The following is a 16,423-nucleotide window of genomic DNA, read 5'->3' as shown; positions in this document are numbered from 1 at the left end:
TTCTACCTGTTCTTGTTGGGGATGATGCCTCTCTCCTGTATTCTACCTGTTCTTGTTGGGGATGATGCCTCTCTCCTGTATTCTACCTGTTCTAGTTGGGGATGATGCCTCTCTCCTGTATTCTACCTGGTCTAGTTGGGGATGATGCCTCTCTCCTGTATTCTACCTGTTCTTGTTGGGGATGATGCCTCTCTCCTGTATTCTACCTGTTCTTGTTGGGGATGATGTCTCTCTCCTGTATTCTACCTGTTCTTGTTGGGGATGATGTCTCTCTCCTGTATTCTACCTGTTCTTGTTGGGGATGATGCCTCTCTCCACCTCCTGGTGGTTCTTGCCAATGCGTATGGCGAGCCAGGAGCCCAGCTTGCCGTTGTAGAGGGTGTCCACTACACGGAACACCTCTCCCTTGTTGAAGCTCAGGCCGTACGGAGACTCCTTCTCATACTCAAAGTGGGTTCGGATGTAGAACGAGTCGCCCACATCCGACTCCACTATCCGACGGTAAACTGGCAGAAGAAGAAATTAAGTAGGGATAAATGTTCAGGTAAACAATTGAAAGTGTGTGTACAGTTCACATGTAACCAGGTTAAATTAAAATGTGTGTATCTGTGCCAACTCAAACCTTTACACTCTCTGACCCTGTCAAGATCGTAACGTTCATTTATCTAACATCTGTTTTCCCCCCCATGTTACTCACCATCCTTCTTCTTCTGGGCCAGAATGGTGACCTCTTCACCCCTGGGAAGGTCTAGGAGGAACAGCACAGCCTCCTCTCGGATGATGTTAGCAAAGTCTACGTTGTTTACCTACAGAGAGGAGGGAGAGAGAAGAACAGAGACTTTCAGTGCTCCAGGGTTCAGGCCAGTCTACTTCCCCACCTCAACCCCTGCGGTCCCCAGCACAATATCACATTTATTTACCCTGCTGCAGAGCCAGCGTTTGAACCAGGAACACATGGGGTTGAATCATAGAGAATAACCTTTATCCTCCTCAGAAAGGAGACTTCAAGTCTTTATCTCAACTAGTCACACTGTGAAGGCCAGGAAACACTCACAGGCTCCCTGCCCAGCGGTGGAAAACAACATCCTGGGCTGTGTCTGAAATGGCACCCTATTATCTATAGTGCACTACCTTTCCCGACATAGTGAAGAGGTCAAAAGTAGTGCACTATATCGTGAATAGGGTGCCATTTGGGACACAATCCTGGAAGCCCACTCATAGGGAATCGCACAGAGCCTGGAGATGTGTTTGTACAGCAGGGAAGGAGGCTAGCAAAGAGGAGGAGTTAGTCCTCCCCACATACCATCTTGACCCTTACTGTAGTGTGGGAGAAACACAAAGCATGTTGTGTTTCATTAAAATGTGTGGCTAGTGATAAACATGTTAAAAGAATCCAACTGATATCAGAGGGGACTTCCATCAACAATACTTCAGACAGGGCCTGAGAACAACAACAATGACCCCTATTGTGTGGTTTAGAGTAAAAAAAAGGAAAGACAGGGAAGAGAAGAGCCAGGCTTTGACCTCAGACTGATTCACAGTAAATCACCATTTTCTTTCTAACATCACTATGACCAGCGACCACACAGTAACACAAGGCTAGTGGGTCACATAGTTTCACAAAGTGTTTCCAACTAAGCGTGGGTAGCGATGAGACCGTTACCAGAACTACAGCAGATGTTCTCCAGCTAGTACAGAACATACCCTTTATCTACTGTGGAAAAAGAACACGTCAAACCACACATCCTGTGCACTTTCAAAATAGAAAACTCTACAATGGCCTTGTTGACAAAAATGTGACAATCATACCCAACAGATGTGAGATAAGAAAATGTGTAAAGAAGATATTACTGTTCAAGATAGACTTCTTACCCTGAGAATCTGGTCTCCTTCCTCCAGACCTTCCTTGGCAGCTGGGCTGTCCTCCAGGACTCCGGCTACAAAGATGCCCACGTCGTTCCCTCCGGCCAGCCTCAGGCCAACACTCTCCCCCTTCTTAAACTTCACCAGCTTCATACTCGGCCTGCATGGGGAGTGGGCATCATACACAAACAGACGTTTAGACACTACTGTTCTACATGGAGCGATTACAAATCAGCAAATAACATGGTACTGACATAAAGGGTAATAATAACATGACTTTAACAGGACTGAGGGTTACCTGAGGATGCTGTCATCATGACCAGCGCTGGGCACTGGGGCGTCAGAGGGGCTGACTGGCAGGTCCACATCAGGCTGGCCAGGCTGGGCATACACTGGCTTTGGTTCTACAGGACCAACACACACACTTCGGTCACATACTGATAGTATGATCACACACACGCATGTCAACACACTGACCTGGAATGTGAATGTAGAGATTATGACTGAGTTATGGTTAAATAGCTACGGGAATAGGTCAACATTACGTAACACTAGAGCAGGTCTTCATGAGAAACTGTTTTCCTGGGACCCTAAGCGAGATTTGGTTTGAGGGGCCCCCAGGCCTCGTGGGCAAAATACACTATATATACACAAAATACACTATATATACACAAGAGTATATGGAGAGTATATGGATGGACAGCTCAAAAATGTATAGAAATTGAATTTCTATACATTTTTGCCATGGGGTGTAGAGAAATCTTAGAAGTTTTAAAGCTATTTTCATGCAATTCTATATATTTTGCCATTACTTATGCCATGTTAATATGATATTTGAGTGAGAGTGACTAACAAAATCAAATGGGGGCCCCCTGGAGGTCAGGGCCCCTGGTCATGTGCACTGTGTGTCTGGTCGGTATTCGTTTATGACAGTGGAGGCTGGTGGGAGGAACTATAGGAGGGATGACTCATTGTAATGTCTGGAATGGCATCAAACATCTGGTTTCCATATGTTTGATACTGTTCCATTTATTCCATTCCAGCCATATCAATGAGCCCATCCTCTTATAGCTCCTCCCAGCAGCCTCTGGTTCATAATTACAAGTTTACTGTAGATCGCTGGCTAGACTAACTTAGCAATAAAAACAATTGGTAGCCGACAAGGCTAATTGAGTGACTGTCAGTGACTGATATAACAAGATAAAAATTGCTGATGCACAACCACATTTAGAAATTGCACCTTGTGAATTATACTATTCTAACTCTCAACAGTAAGTTCAGACCCCGACTGTGTTCATAAAAATATATATATATATATATATATATATATATATATATACACATATACATACACACACATACATATATATATATTGTTTTTACTCTGACATGTCACAACCCACCATTAACATGTCCGTGACACACTTTGGGTCGCGACCCATACTTTAAGAAAGGCTGCACTAGAGGAATGGACTAGAGTACTATGGACTGGGCTTTTCTGATATGTGGGACAAGGAGTACAGAGCGCATTTCAATCCAGGGCGGAGGAGAGGGGGATGCAGAGAGGGATAGGCACAGTACAGAGGAGTGTCAAGGCCTGTTTTGGTTCAGGCAGTTAGACAGGTGGAGGCAGCTGTGGAGGCAGCAGGGGCCCTGACTAACCTGGCAGCGGGGGCAATTTGTCCTCTCTGGCCAGTGGCTGGTCACTGATGGCCTGGATTAGGGCCTCCTGGGACCCTTTAACAGGAGTCGACATCACCCCGGGCTTGGAAATCCTCTCCTCATCTCGACTTCTGTGGCTAGAAAAAGAAACAGTTGATTATTTATTTTGGGTTTGTTCATTATTTCCTTTGTAGGCCTACCCAGTGAGATGAAGAATGGTAGCAATTATGAAGAGAGAACAGAAAGGTAGATGGATGAACCCTGAGTCTAATTAAAAAAATATAAAGTATAGGAGACAAAACAATGTAGCACGACCTCTTACACCCTCTCCACAGAGGGGTTCTGTTCTATAAAACTAATAACAGAGCTTCCTACACAGGCTGCTTGGAGAAGGTCCTGCTGTTTTAGCCCTGGGACGTAGCTACGGTGATGGAGTGTGTGTGATCTGTGTGTGTTGTTATGAGAGCGCCGTGTTACTGACATCACAGCGTGGAATGAGTGATAAGGCATTAGGAATAGTAAAGAACGGCTAAAACTATAGGCAGTTAAAAAGGAGGACGGCTGTCTTCCTCTCAAACTATATTAATAGGGTCAGGACCTATTCTCTGCTGGCCCTGGTTTCACCTCTGCATTGACTGCATCAGCAGCAGGGCAGACTCCAGGTGCTTTCAGCTGTGTGGTCTAGAGACTGTCCTCTCAACCCTACAGTATCACTAACAACCACACAGAGACCAGAAACACTAAATCAGTCATACCGAAGCAGACATTTTTCTAAAATGTTTTCATTGAGAACTGTGTGCATTACAAATGATTCATTCTATTTCCCTTCTCAACCTTCTAACCAAACCACAGCAGCAGTACTGTATACCTGCCAGAGCCAGTCCCAGCTCCAGCTCACGGCAGCCAGGCAGTGAGTGTTCAGATCAGATGTGTGAATGCCGTGCTCCGTCTCCGCAGCTCTACTCGGCTGTTTCTTAGAACAATGGGCGAATTCCAGCCTGGTCACGTGACCCCGAAGCTGGCATAGCACTCCAGCCAGCATCCAGCAGCTTTTTACACGGGACGAATGAAGCGGTAAGCTGCACTACAGCCTGACTGTGTCACCATCTTACACCCAACGCTCACTTACTCCCTCACACAGGACTTTAACAGGATAACATGCACTCACTTCCCAAACAACAGCAAAACCAAAACATGTTGGCTTGAAAAGTGAAATGGGGACCCTTGCCTTTCAAGTATTCTATTTCCTGTCTTTGTGAGAACAAATGAAAACACTCCATCAAACGTCTCCCATTACAATTATTCAACAGTGGAATTCCAGATAATGGGTTTAAAGTTCAGAGTGCATTAGGGAATGTAGAGATAAAGAGATATTAAAAAGGGCTGCAGTACATGCAGGGCAGTCTGCGTTGCAAGGGATGAATTTCAACAAAGCTATTATCGCCTGTCTATTTGTCTGTCCGTCCGTCAGTCAGAGAGGGCCTGTTGGCCTGTCCTCCCTGCCCTGTCCTGGGCGGAATGGTGTTAAGAGGCAACATATCAACTAAACATAAATCCTTAAGTACTGCTTTCACCTTGCCTCCCTCCCTCCGTTCTCTCTCTGCTCTCCTTTTCGAAACACAACAGTACACAAGGACCAAAGCACAAATCTGCAATCTGTTTCTTGTTTCCTCCTGTGGCATCAATCTAAGGTTACGCTGTATAAATGGACATCGCAACACAATAATCCTGTTGTGATAAAACGTGTTTTGCATCATGCAAAGAGGGATACTTTTATTTTTTAATTCCCACAGACCCCTGTCAAAACATCCATCTAAAATGGGACAGTTGCACAGCTATTTTTTATTTTGTTATTTGAGGAAAATCTCTTACAAAACCAAATGCACGAGGCTAACTAACATTTTCACAGTACAATGAGGTACTCTCACAAATATGTTTTTTATTTCACCTTTATTTATACAGGTAAGTAAATTAGTCAAGCCTTGATTACAATGACGACCTGATTGCATATTAGGGAATGTTTTCTCACAGGGACAAGAGAAACATTCAACTATAGAGATAACCTCAACTCTGTGAACCATCTGATTCTGGGGCAAATCTCTGTGGGAAGCGTGTCAAATTCCTGACTGGCCTCCTGCATAGCTAATACATACTGTGATGACTACTGCATGCATACTGGTCTGGTTATAGCCAATCCCTGCTCACCATTTAGTCCCTCTTGACTGACATTCATAAAGAGCAGAGTATGGCTTAGAACTAGACTACCAACATTCAAACAAAGTGCTCAAGGCTCAGCAATACAACATATATTATGTTACTCATTGTGTATGTACAAGAAGACAAGTAACACCAATTCAAGATCCCCAAACCTAAAGGCTAACTCTGGAAAGAAAACAAGACAGAAAGAGCGATGTAGATCAGTAGTACTAAACTAAGTACTAGCCTAAACTCTAGGATGGTCTCAACAACTATTGGCAGGGTGTTTTTGTGACATTGTAACACTTACAGTGGGAGTATTCTGTGTAAGAATGTCCCTGCGTTCCTGCATTGAGACAAGAATTGTTATTCCACAGTATTGTTGACAGTTATATTGGGGCTGATTTACAGCAGTTGGTTACTGGAGTGGCTTGGTGACAAACAGGCAGCTGTAAATCACTAACAATTGGTCCCTCCAGATATCTAGTATCTATCTAGCCAGGCATTCATTCCAGCCTCTGATGACGAATTGACTTTAATGCCATTACACAATGTTCTCCACTGCCTCAAGTGGGTACAAAGTTTTCCATGGAGTTGTTGATTTGCCATTCATCTGATTCCATATGGGCTGACAGGGCTTGGGGTTTAGACCCAGAGCAGTGAGGAGAGACCAGTACCGCTACGAAGTACCAACCAACCAACCAGCTGTCAGTTTTCCCATTTCAGATCAATGGTACAGCTGCTTATCTGCATTAACGCCATCATATCAGGATGTCTACAAAACACTACAGCAGCACTGAGGAGGGAGCTAAAGACAGGTACAAACACAGAGTTTTCAGCCACTACAGGGGGCTACGGGATGCTAAATCTATGTGAAATCTCTGTCAAATAAATAGGACTGTTCACTGTGATTCAAAAAGGACAGAACCAATGCTTACAGAATCTCAAATGAGTAGGGCCTTTTCAGGTATCTGACCCTCCAAACATGTGCTCTGCAGCAGAAATAGCCACAACAGGAAAGGGCATAGAGGAAATGGTAGAGTTTGGAAGCAGAACACTTGACTTGAGTTGTGTTGTGTTTCATTTTGAATCCAGGGCTTTCTTTCTACAGAGCCTCTCCTCCAGGGCTCAGAGCCTTTCCGCTCGACACACGAGCTCCATCTGGGCAATCCATCCTCATCCTGGTTAATTGCTGTGATACGGCAGGCAGGCCGTCTGATCAGAAACCAGTAGCAGCCTTTCCTTCCACAGCTCTATCCCTCCCTCCAGCCCCTCTGGCGTCAACACACTACATACAGTCAGCCCGGCTAACAGCGCCAAGCCTCCTGTCCAATCTGAGAGGAACTGTCAAGCCTCGCTCTGTCAAGGCAACTCATCTACTGGTCTACTTCTCTGTCTAGTGACTATCTACTTAGTCAGCTACGCAGGCAGCTATGCAGGCAAGCCAGTCGCCACTACTACATGTCTGTCAAAGCCGGTTATTGCATCTCTCCACTGCTTTCCACACAAACTTACTTTAGCCTCCAACTGAAGAGATGGAAAGAGAAAATTGTGCAACAGAGGAAAAAAACAAGACAATCAAATGACTGGGAAAATGGGGGAAATGAGGCACATGTTAATATTTAAACAGTTTATCAAATATATAGTTATCATTGTACTGACTGATGCTCTGGCCCATTTCAGTCTGGTGGTTTCCTTTAGGTTGTGATGAGTTATTATGGACACTGTATATAGGGAGACTATATGGTGAGCTATGGGGGGGTGGACATCGATGTGGAAAAGCATCAATATCCTCTCCTCTGTCTCTCTGTGACCTCTGACCCCTACAGCAGGTCATTATGGCACTGCTGGGTTTATAGAGCCACATATTTCTGTTCTATTCATCCTGTGTCTTCATTATCAATTCATTTATGCACAGCCCTCTAACACTAACTAACCACTTATGGGCTTTAACATGATGCATTTAACATGATGAGTTGCAGCGCTGTTCGTGTCTATGTGATATGTATGACAACTGTGTTTCCCATGACGATTGTGTAATATGTGTGTGTGTAGCGTGTGTGTTTTCTTTACCTGCCGTTGCTGATCTGCCGTGGTGAGTGTCGGGAGGGGTCCGAGGGCTCAGACCGGGTAGGGGAGCGGGATCGACTGCCACGTGCTCGATCGTGGGATCGAGTGGAATGGTCTGATGTCAGTGAATGAATTTCTGAAATGTCTGTTAGAGCAAAGTGGTGTTTAATATGGCGATTGAACCATGACAAGTAAACTTTAAAAAAAAGAGAGAGAAATCAGTAGAAAAAGGATTAAATAGTAAGTTTTCCTTTTCAGATACCTCTGGGAAATTGCACCCTCATAATATCATGCCATATTGTGAGCTAAACATAACGGTGTTAATCAATGAGGTTGTTAAAACACGAGATTGATTGATGTTACCGTCCTGTAGAGAACGCACAGAGATCCATCTCACCGTCTCGGTCGGAGTTGTTGCCGGAGGGAATGCTGTCGTCCATATCGGGGATGTTGAGCAACGTGGCTCTGTCGTCTCTCTGCACCACCATCTTTAACTTGCCTTTTGACCTCTCGATCAGCTTCTTAGCATCTATTAACGACAGGTTTTCGGTCACTGTGCCGTTAATCTGGGAGAAAAAAGGAGGAGAGGCTGTTTAAGGAAGGATTCATTCTCATCATTGTACAGTTTAACTTTGGACTCGTGTAACAGCACACATACGCCAAAGCCATACCTGTCCATGGAGTAAAAGATCTATAATGATGTTTAAAAATGTCTGCTATGCTTTAGCAAATGTTTCACATGCACAGTTCTTTACGCATGGTCACTTGCTGTGAGAGATTGAACATACCATTTATATAATGTTGCATAAAAATGAAATCACCACTCGTTTAAATGTTTATACGGGAAGGCTAAGGTCCCACAACAACACGGTATCCCTCTTTCCTGTACAAGCTTTCATAGTTACTACACTTGTAAGACTTGAGTTCTATACAAGGACTTTTTTGAACATAGTGAAGTGGACAGTCAGAATTCAGGGTGTACATTCTTGTGATGAGGTAGATCTTTCCCATCAGCGACTGACTAGTCAAGAACCAAAGAGAGTGATGGAATGCATGGAACGCTTGGGTACTGAGAAGCACACTAATGAACTTTGAACTCCCATTACAGGCATCTCTCTCAGAGGGGACATATAAAACAGAGAAGGCTAGAATGGCTAGATGTCGTAGTGAAACGGTGTGTTGTGTTGATGAAGTTCGTGTGAAGGTATTACATTGTATATCCCTCCCCTCTCTAACTCTTTGAGAGGCCCTGGCAACCTTCCAATATTTACAGTAGCTTACTAGTGAATGCATGCCAAAAATAATCCCTCATGGGAAGTGGTATGCTTAGTATATTTCTGCTCTGTATCGCAGTTCAGTACCCATTTCTTTGAGTGCCCGTCCCAGGATTTGAACCGGTGACATTCCCACTCCAGGTCATCGTCTATAATGACTTGCCCCATCATGTCTCTGGTTCTCACCTTCAGCACCACGTCTCCCTCCTGGATGTTTCCGTCCCGTGCTGCCAGGCTCTCTGGGGAGATGTCCTTCACAAAGATGTGGCTGGCCAAACGCAGACCATACTCTACTTTGAACAACAACAACAAAACAATATTAGCAGAGCCCTGTGCAATACCACACCTTAAAAAACATTAGGGTCAAACTGACAATGAAAAAGAAAGACCTAAGCTGGACATTGGGGCGCCCACCTTCATTCTTGCGGGACTTGACAAGGGTGACTTTGGCGGGGCGGGACGGTGTAGAGGAGCCTTGGGATCGGCCAGAGTGGGGCGAGATGCTCCTCTCTCGCGAGGCACTGTGTTCCCGCCGGCTGCTGTTGCTGCGTTCACGCTCGCGGTCGTTCGTCCGCCTGCTGGCCGTGCCGCCGCTCGCCGCGCCATAGGCGCTGGTGGGCCCGCTGCGGCCGCTGTGCTGCTCGTAACCATCGTCTTCATCCGTGTCCTCTTCCTCGTGCTCGGACATAGTCTCCCTGTCCCCCGGGTGAGACACTGGGATCTGAACCCTCCGTTTTCTTCGGATCGTCTGGGGGGAGAGAGGGACATGATATCATTCTCAACCACCTCAAATGACCTCTTATGAACTCAATGATGTGAGAAACGTGTCTAAATCCCTGGGGTGGCATTCATAGAAGAGGAATGTACTTGCTGAGGGCCATAACGTTAAGGTTAGCCTTTTGTTCATTCCCCTGAGGAATACAACAACAACAACTCACTATTTTTGCATTCTTTCCACTCTTCCGAAGCTGCTGCACTGCGTACGCATGCTCTACGTTGTCCATGGACACCGCGTTGACCATTACCACACGGTCATTTTCCCTGGAAGGAGAAGAGAAACAAGAGGCTCAATCACGGTCAGGATCTTCATTAACCACTCCCAAATCAAGACCATAGCGGTAACATATATGGCTGGTTACCCAGACCCAGATTAAGCCTAGTCCTGAACTAAAAATCATGCTCACAGAAAATCTCCATCGAAAGTGTTTTCTGCACTTACGATAAGAGTCCTTCTGCTGGGCCTCCCTTCAGGACGTCGGAGATGACAATGGAAGTCTCACCACTCTGGAAGTGAGGGTTGTCCCGGCCCCCAGAGATGGCTATGCCGAACCCAAACCCTGGGGCCTGCACACATCACACACACAACAGAAGTTGGAGAGGACATGGGGGCTGGGACAACAGTGTATGTTTTCTTCATTTCATCCATCTGTAAGTTTTTGCCTGAATGCAATTGATGAACATAATACTGTACACAGTAGACTACATAGCCCGTACTTCCTCAGTCCAGTTAGCGTAGCAGATCTGATACATAGGGAAAAAAACACAGCTACTCTAAACTCTAGTCATTCTATTGAAGCACAGTCAAAAGCTATCATCAACCATCCCTTCATATAGCCTAGCTATAGCAAAAGGATTAGTGTGTGTTATGTCCATGGTTGGACATGACAGAGAGAGAAACAGAGACAAAGACAGAGAGAGAGAGAGTGCTATGTCTGGCACAGTGATCTGATCTCAGGTCTCTCTCCTCTCTAGTCAGTCTGTCACCTCTGACTGGAGCCTCCATTATCTTGTTTTTCTCCATTATCACAGCCAGCCTGACTCTGTCCTGACAGATGGCCAGGCCAGGACGCCACTCAGGACTGGAGACAGAGGAGAGACACTTATAATAACCCTGATGGTGATCAGCTCGCTGGCACAACCACACATTGACTGCATGCATGCCTCTAGCCTGGTCCCAGATCTGTTAGTGTCGTGTAGCCAACTCCTATGGTCGTTATGTTATTAAACATTGCACCCCTCCACACAGCCAATGAGATAATCCCAGTCAACAATATGTCTACACGTCACCTGTTTCACTAGTCTAGTCCTGAGAGTATGTCATTGAAAAGTGGAAACACAAAAAAACTTAATAGCATGCTTACCACAGTGCAATCATGCAGTAAACTAATTTAAGTGGTAGGCCTATACCAGTGTAAGTGGGATAATAATATGGTGTTGTAAAGGGAGCGGGTGGTGCCAGAGTTATGCCTTCACCACTGTCGTGATTCGACTCTTGTTGCAGTAGTTTTGCTTTCCAATGCTCTAGTGTAGGGGTTCTTAAACTATTTCAGCCTGGGACCAAATTAAAACATCTCTGTTTTCCTGGGACCAAAGCTCCTGAAAACATGCCCCCAAGAGGGCCCTAAGCGAGATTTGGTTTGCGGGGCCCACCTCACCTTTCATGCAATTCTACACATTTGCCATGGGGCGTAGAGAAAACATGTCTGTTTTGAAGCAAGTTTTATGCAATTGTACACATTTTGCCATGACTTATGCCATGTTGATAGGATATCTGAGTGGGAGTGACTAACAAAATCAATGCTTCAAATATGCCCGTAACCGGCAACACACTGATCAATTAACAATCTAAAACGTCTTTCAGATCATAAACATAGTTGAATATATCCCAGCACATATCCCAATGACTGTGCTAAGCCATGCTTAATGAATAACTAGACTTTGGGGATATGAACATGTGCGTCCCTCCCGGGATAAGCTATTAGAGCACTACACGTACCATTCATTAACTACGCGCTCCAACGCACCCCACCTGCCAGTCAATTCTCTGAACAGGAAATGAACAGAACCCTCTCCAATAAACAAGGAAATACAAGGTAATCATACACATTCCTGACGATCTACCTTTACGCTTTCATTAGTAAACGATATCACATTGTACTTTCGATCACTTAATGTACGACCAGAAACAGCCTATATTAAATCGGGAGACGCACAACAAGAGTTTGCCGCCGAACCAACGGCCGTTGCTCCCAACTCAAACTCTTAAAACACCGTTTCTCACCTATTACAAGTAAACAGCAACAATCAAGAGGACATTTCTAACCCACATTATTATCAATAAGTAAATCTGCTTCTCATCAACTGTAAATCATCGTCAGTGTCTGGTTATTCATCATTTCTTTAAATCAAGTGACGGAGGACATGGGACGATCATCACTGTGACTGACATGACAAGATAAAAACTGCTGACGCACAACCACATGTAGAAATTGCACCTTGTGTATTTTACTATTCTAACTCTCAACAGGAAGTTGAGACCCCGACAAAAAAAAAAGAATTGGCAACATTGTACACTGGTCAGTGAATCTTAATTCTAATTTAAAAAAAATTAAATCCATGGATAAAAAAAATAATAAAAATAAGCTAATATTTATATAGGGTATTAATGGTGGACAGAAAAATACATTTCTTCAGTTAGATATCAGGATATTATTTTTGACGATATATCGTATCTTTTTGACAATATCACAATACTATTTCATTTAGTTTAGTTACTTTTGCACACTTATTTCCATGACTTGTTTTCTCATAGCTCTCTCTCATCCCTCTGCAGCAGACACATGGTGAGCAATATGTTTGGACCATGGAATCATAAAATCACAATATTGAATCGCAATACATTAGGAATCGTGAGAATCGCAATACATATCGTATCGGTACCAAAGAATCGCGATAATATCGTATCGTGAGGTCACTGGCAACTCCCAGCTTTAGGTACTAACAGACTAGTTCATGTGTAGTCCACACAACATACAGTATTCCCTGTAATCCTGGAGAGCCATGGGGCTGGCTTGCCTACAGGAAGAGAAGAGAAACACACAGGAAGGGGACGCTACATAGCGCTCTTCCTCACCACAGCTCCCTGACATCTGTATGCTGGGCCCATTGTGTGTTTCATCAGCACACTTCCTGATCCTGCAGCTGGCCTTCCCGGCACTGAGAGAGAGGGATGATGATGATGATGATGTAGGGATGGAGAGAGGGCTACATGGGAATGGGGAGAGAAGGAGAGAGTAACGGAGAGAGGTAAACACTTACCCTGTGAAGGGTCACTGTGTGCTGTTCCCATATTACAGTTTCCTCCATCGCTGCGCTCTAAGACAGAGAGAGAGAGAGAGAGTGAGAGGTGTCACTAACATCATTAGGGTAATGAGGGTAAGCGGTTAACACTGTGATAATGAGCATTCCGAAACAGGGTAAAAGTCCCCGGGAGGTAATGCATGTAGTGCCAGGGTAAAAAACAATATTCCAAAAGGTAAGGATTTTCTTCTAAAGGCTGACAGAGAGATTGAATTTGTGGTAGACCTCGGAGTGTCTCTGGGTGGCTGGATACTCAGTCATGGTTTTAAAAGCCTATCATGCGCTCTCTCCGTTTGCAGAGAACTTGTGATGGTCTGGGTTTCATGCTGAGAGAAGAGGGGGCGGAGGCTGCCTGGAGGGCAATGCTCTTTACCGGGTACCCAGCGGACAGAGACACAGAGAGAGAGACAGAGAGACAGAGAGACAGCGAGACAGAGAGAGCCTGAGGACTATTATGCCCCAAACACTGACTGAACCACAGACCACTGGGACGTCACCACTGCAGTGTTACTTAATACAGACACGCACACACACACTCACAGCAGCTTCGCTACCGTTGTATCCCACATGTCCGTGTTACTGCATCACTGGGGGTGAGAGACTCTGAAAGTGTTTGCTTGCACTTTTGTGAGCGCCAATGTGAAGTGTAATCTGCAAACATTATAGACGCGTGTTGCACAGAGTAGACAGCCCGAACAGATTCAATCTGGTTTACACTGCAAGTGAACATTTGTTTGCTATAAAAAGATCGACCATCTTCAGTTTGTTTTGAGGTTCATTCTAGGTGAGCAAGGTCTACCGGGACCCCAGTGCTGCCTGCCAGTGTGGATTAAGCTAACAGTAACACTACAAAATAAACACCATTGACCAGACTGACAGTGGTGGTGAATTCATCACACAAACAGGCTAACACTGTCCTCTGTCCTCCCCACAGTACTGCTCCACCCGTGACTGTGCTTTGGCCTGCAGCTTTAAATTACAGCTCTGCACCCACAAATCCACTTTTAGAAGTCTGACTGATGCACAGCAAGCCCTGCTGGTATCCAGGCATTTAGCTGTAATGATACAGCTGCTCTAATGCAGAGGAGCTGCGCTGGAGAAGAAGAAGAACAAACCTAACAACATTATGACCAACCTCCTCTTCATCCCCATCATCACAGTAATCATCATCAGGACTATGACGGTCTCCTCTAGACAGTCCATGTTTTGTCTGGCTAATGCTGAATGGACCTGGTGAAGACAGCACAAATATGAGTCCCAGCTATTTGGTGCCGGGCCCAGAAATGGAGATGCTGGTTTGGGAGAGCTGAGAAGCAGGGTGGACGAGCCATGGAGTTCACAATAAGTGAGACAGCATAGCCTTGTTTCACACTAACATGTCTGGAATGGCCAGACTGGGAATATTTTACTAATATTATATGACTAAAAAGTTACAGGATTGGCATGACCAGCAACATTTTACATTTTTCCTCAGAATTCCTGTTTGACTCAGTTCTAGCGTTGTCAGGGTGTGGGTATGTACAGTAGGGTAGTTTAGCCAGGGTGTGGGTACGTACAGTAGGGTAGTTTAGCCAGGGTGTGGGTACGTACAGTAGGGTAGTTTAGCCAGGGTGTGGGTACGTACAGTAGGGTAGTTTAGCCAGGGTGTGGGTACGTACAGTAGGGTAGTTTAGCCAGGGTGTGGGTACGTACAGTAGGGTAGTTTAGCCAGGGTGTGGGTACGTACAGTAGGGTAGTTTAGCCAGGGTGTGGGTATGTACAGTAGGGTAGTTTAGCCAGGGTGTGGGTATGTACAGTAGGGTAGTTTAGCCAGGGTGTGGGTATGTACAGTAGGGTAGTTTAGCCAGGGTGTGGGTATGTACAGTAGGGTAGTTTAGCCAGGGTGTGGGTATGTACAGTAGGGTAGTTTAGCCAGGGTGTGGGTATGTACAGTAGGGTAGTTTAGCCAGGGTGTGGGTATGTACAGTAGGGTAGTTTAGCCAGGGTGTGGGTATGTAGTTGTTCTCTTGAACTCCCCATATCTCTGTAATGAACACACAGTTAACCCCTTGACCCTGATTTTAATGGCATTTCAATGTGGATGTTATTAATGTCCATAATTGGCGCAGGCAGGCAGGGTTTGTGCTGCTCCTCCCTCCCACTGTCTGCCCCTGAGACTCCCACAGTCGGCCCGGCATTATGTGGGGGGGACCTGACCCATTTAGCCAAAGCCGCCCCCCTACCACACATTCCTGTCAAGTGTTTGTAAGGCTGGAGGTCATTCATTTTGCCAACAGTACACGGCAAAGCAGACAGTGGGGCCCCAAGCCATGAGAAAAATGTCCATGATGTTTGTAGACCATGTGACATGGAGGCCTCGTCATAGGATGAACACGACACTGAGGTGGTGAAGCTATAAGGGAATAGGAAGGGGGCAAGGCTGTAACTGACATACATATTCTGTATGGCAAGTAACTGGATACACAGGATAGATTCAATTAAAACTGTGTCCAGATTACATTTTAAAGAGATTTGTCTCTATCCCATACACATGCAAACTACTTCCAGCAGAGTATCAATGTACAGCATTAAGAATATATACATGACGCCTCTCTCTCAATACGGGAGCCTAAGACAATGAAGAAGGCTTATAATTCATTGCCTCTCCCTGCACTTACCCTAACCAACCCCTCACACACATCCTTCCAGCCGTGGGGCCAGATGTTAGAAGACAGTACACACACGCTGAAGAATCTCCAACGTCCATTGTTTTCCTCCCTCTTCCCCTCCTGTGGTTCTTCCTTTCACTGCTGTGGTGACTCAGAGAGTGGCCTTAGTAGTGGGACGTGTCTGACTGGGAAGGGCCTTACCGCATCGGTAGGGAGTAACTGGCAGTACCGGTCATGAGGGCGTAGGGCTTAACGGTTATCGGTAGACCTCTGGGTCAGAGAAGGGTGGTTAGTGAGTCAGGAGGAGAGAGAGAGGAGCTCTTGATCACTGAGGACTGTTTACTCCAGTGCGGCTAAACTCTGCTCTCGTCTTCTCCTCTGATGGGATTATCTTTTTAATGATTCACCATAATCTGGGGCAGCGATTAAAACAGCTTGTTGTGAAGTGTCAGTGGGGTGCAGAACAGGGTCTGGTACAGAGAGGACACTGCAGAAATCAGGTCCTAATCTGATGACATTATGCATGGCTGTTCCAGCCATAAAAAGACGTGCTACTGCTGCTGTGTTCTA

The 16,423-nt window shown here is 45.4% G+C and overlaps 1 protein-coding gene across 13 annotated transcripts in view; it reads right to left on the bottom strand.

Annotated features, from left to right (window-relative positions):
* LOC106562151 (tight junction protein 1) overlaps window positions 1–16,423 on the bottom strand; it is a 155,328-nt gene that overhangs the window by 39,559 nt on the left and 99,346 nt on the right. For 8 of the 13 annotated variants that reach the window (XM_082957761.1, XM_045689084.2, XM_082957759.1 and 5 more), the window contains 12 exons: window positions 13,164–13,220; window positions 10,285–10,409; window positions 10,004–10,106; window positions 9,480–9,813; window positions 9,252–9,358; window positions 8,189–8,357; window positions 7,795–7,936; window positions 3,526–3,662; window positions 2,162–2,267; window positions 1,873–2,023; window positions 698–806; window positions 287–506 (listed from right to left, as the gene is read on the bottom strand). In XM_082957761.1, the coding sequence (XP_082813887.1) occupies window positions 287–506; window positions 698–806; window positions 1,873–2,023; window positions 2,162–2,267; window positions 3,526–3,662; window positions 7,795–7,936; window positions 8,189–8,357; window positions 9,252–9,358; window positions 9,480–9,813; window positions 10,004–10,106; window positions 10,285–10,409; window positions 13,164–13,220 (1,760 nt within the window). The remainder of the gene's footprint in view (window positions 1–286; window positions 507–697; window positions 807–1,872; window positions 2,024–2,161; window positions 2,268–3,525; window positions 3,663–7,794; window positions 7,937–8,188; window positions 8,358–9,251; window positions 9,359–9,479; window positions 9,814–10,003; window positions 10,107–10,284; window positions 10,410–13,163; window positions 13,221–16,423) is intronic. The other 5 variants (XM_082957762.1, XM_082957764.1, XM_045689085.2 and 2 more) reach the window with 1 other exon arrangement.

The sequence above is a fragment of the Salmo salar genome, chromosome 11, assembly GCF_965601325.2.
Source record: "Salmo salar chromosome 11, fSalSal1, whole genome shotgun sequence".
Taxonomy (NCBI): domain Eukaryota; kingdom Metazoa; phylum Chordata; class Actinopteri; order Salmoniformes; family Salmonidae; genus Salmo; species Salmo salar.
The sequence above is the reverse complement of the archived record's forward strand: the minus strand, read 5'-3'. Positions and strand labels throughout refer to the sequence as shown.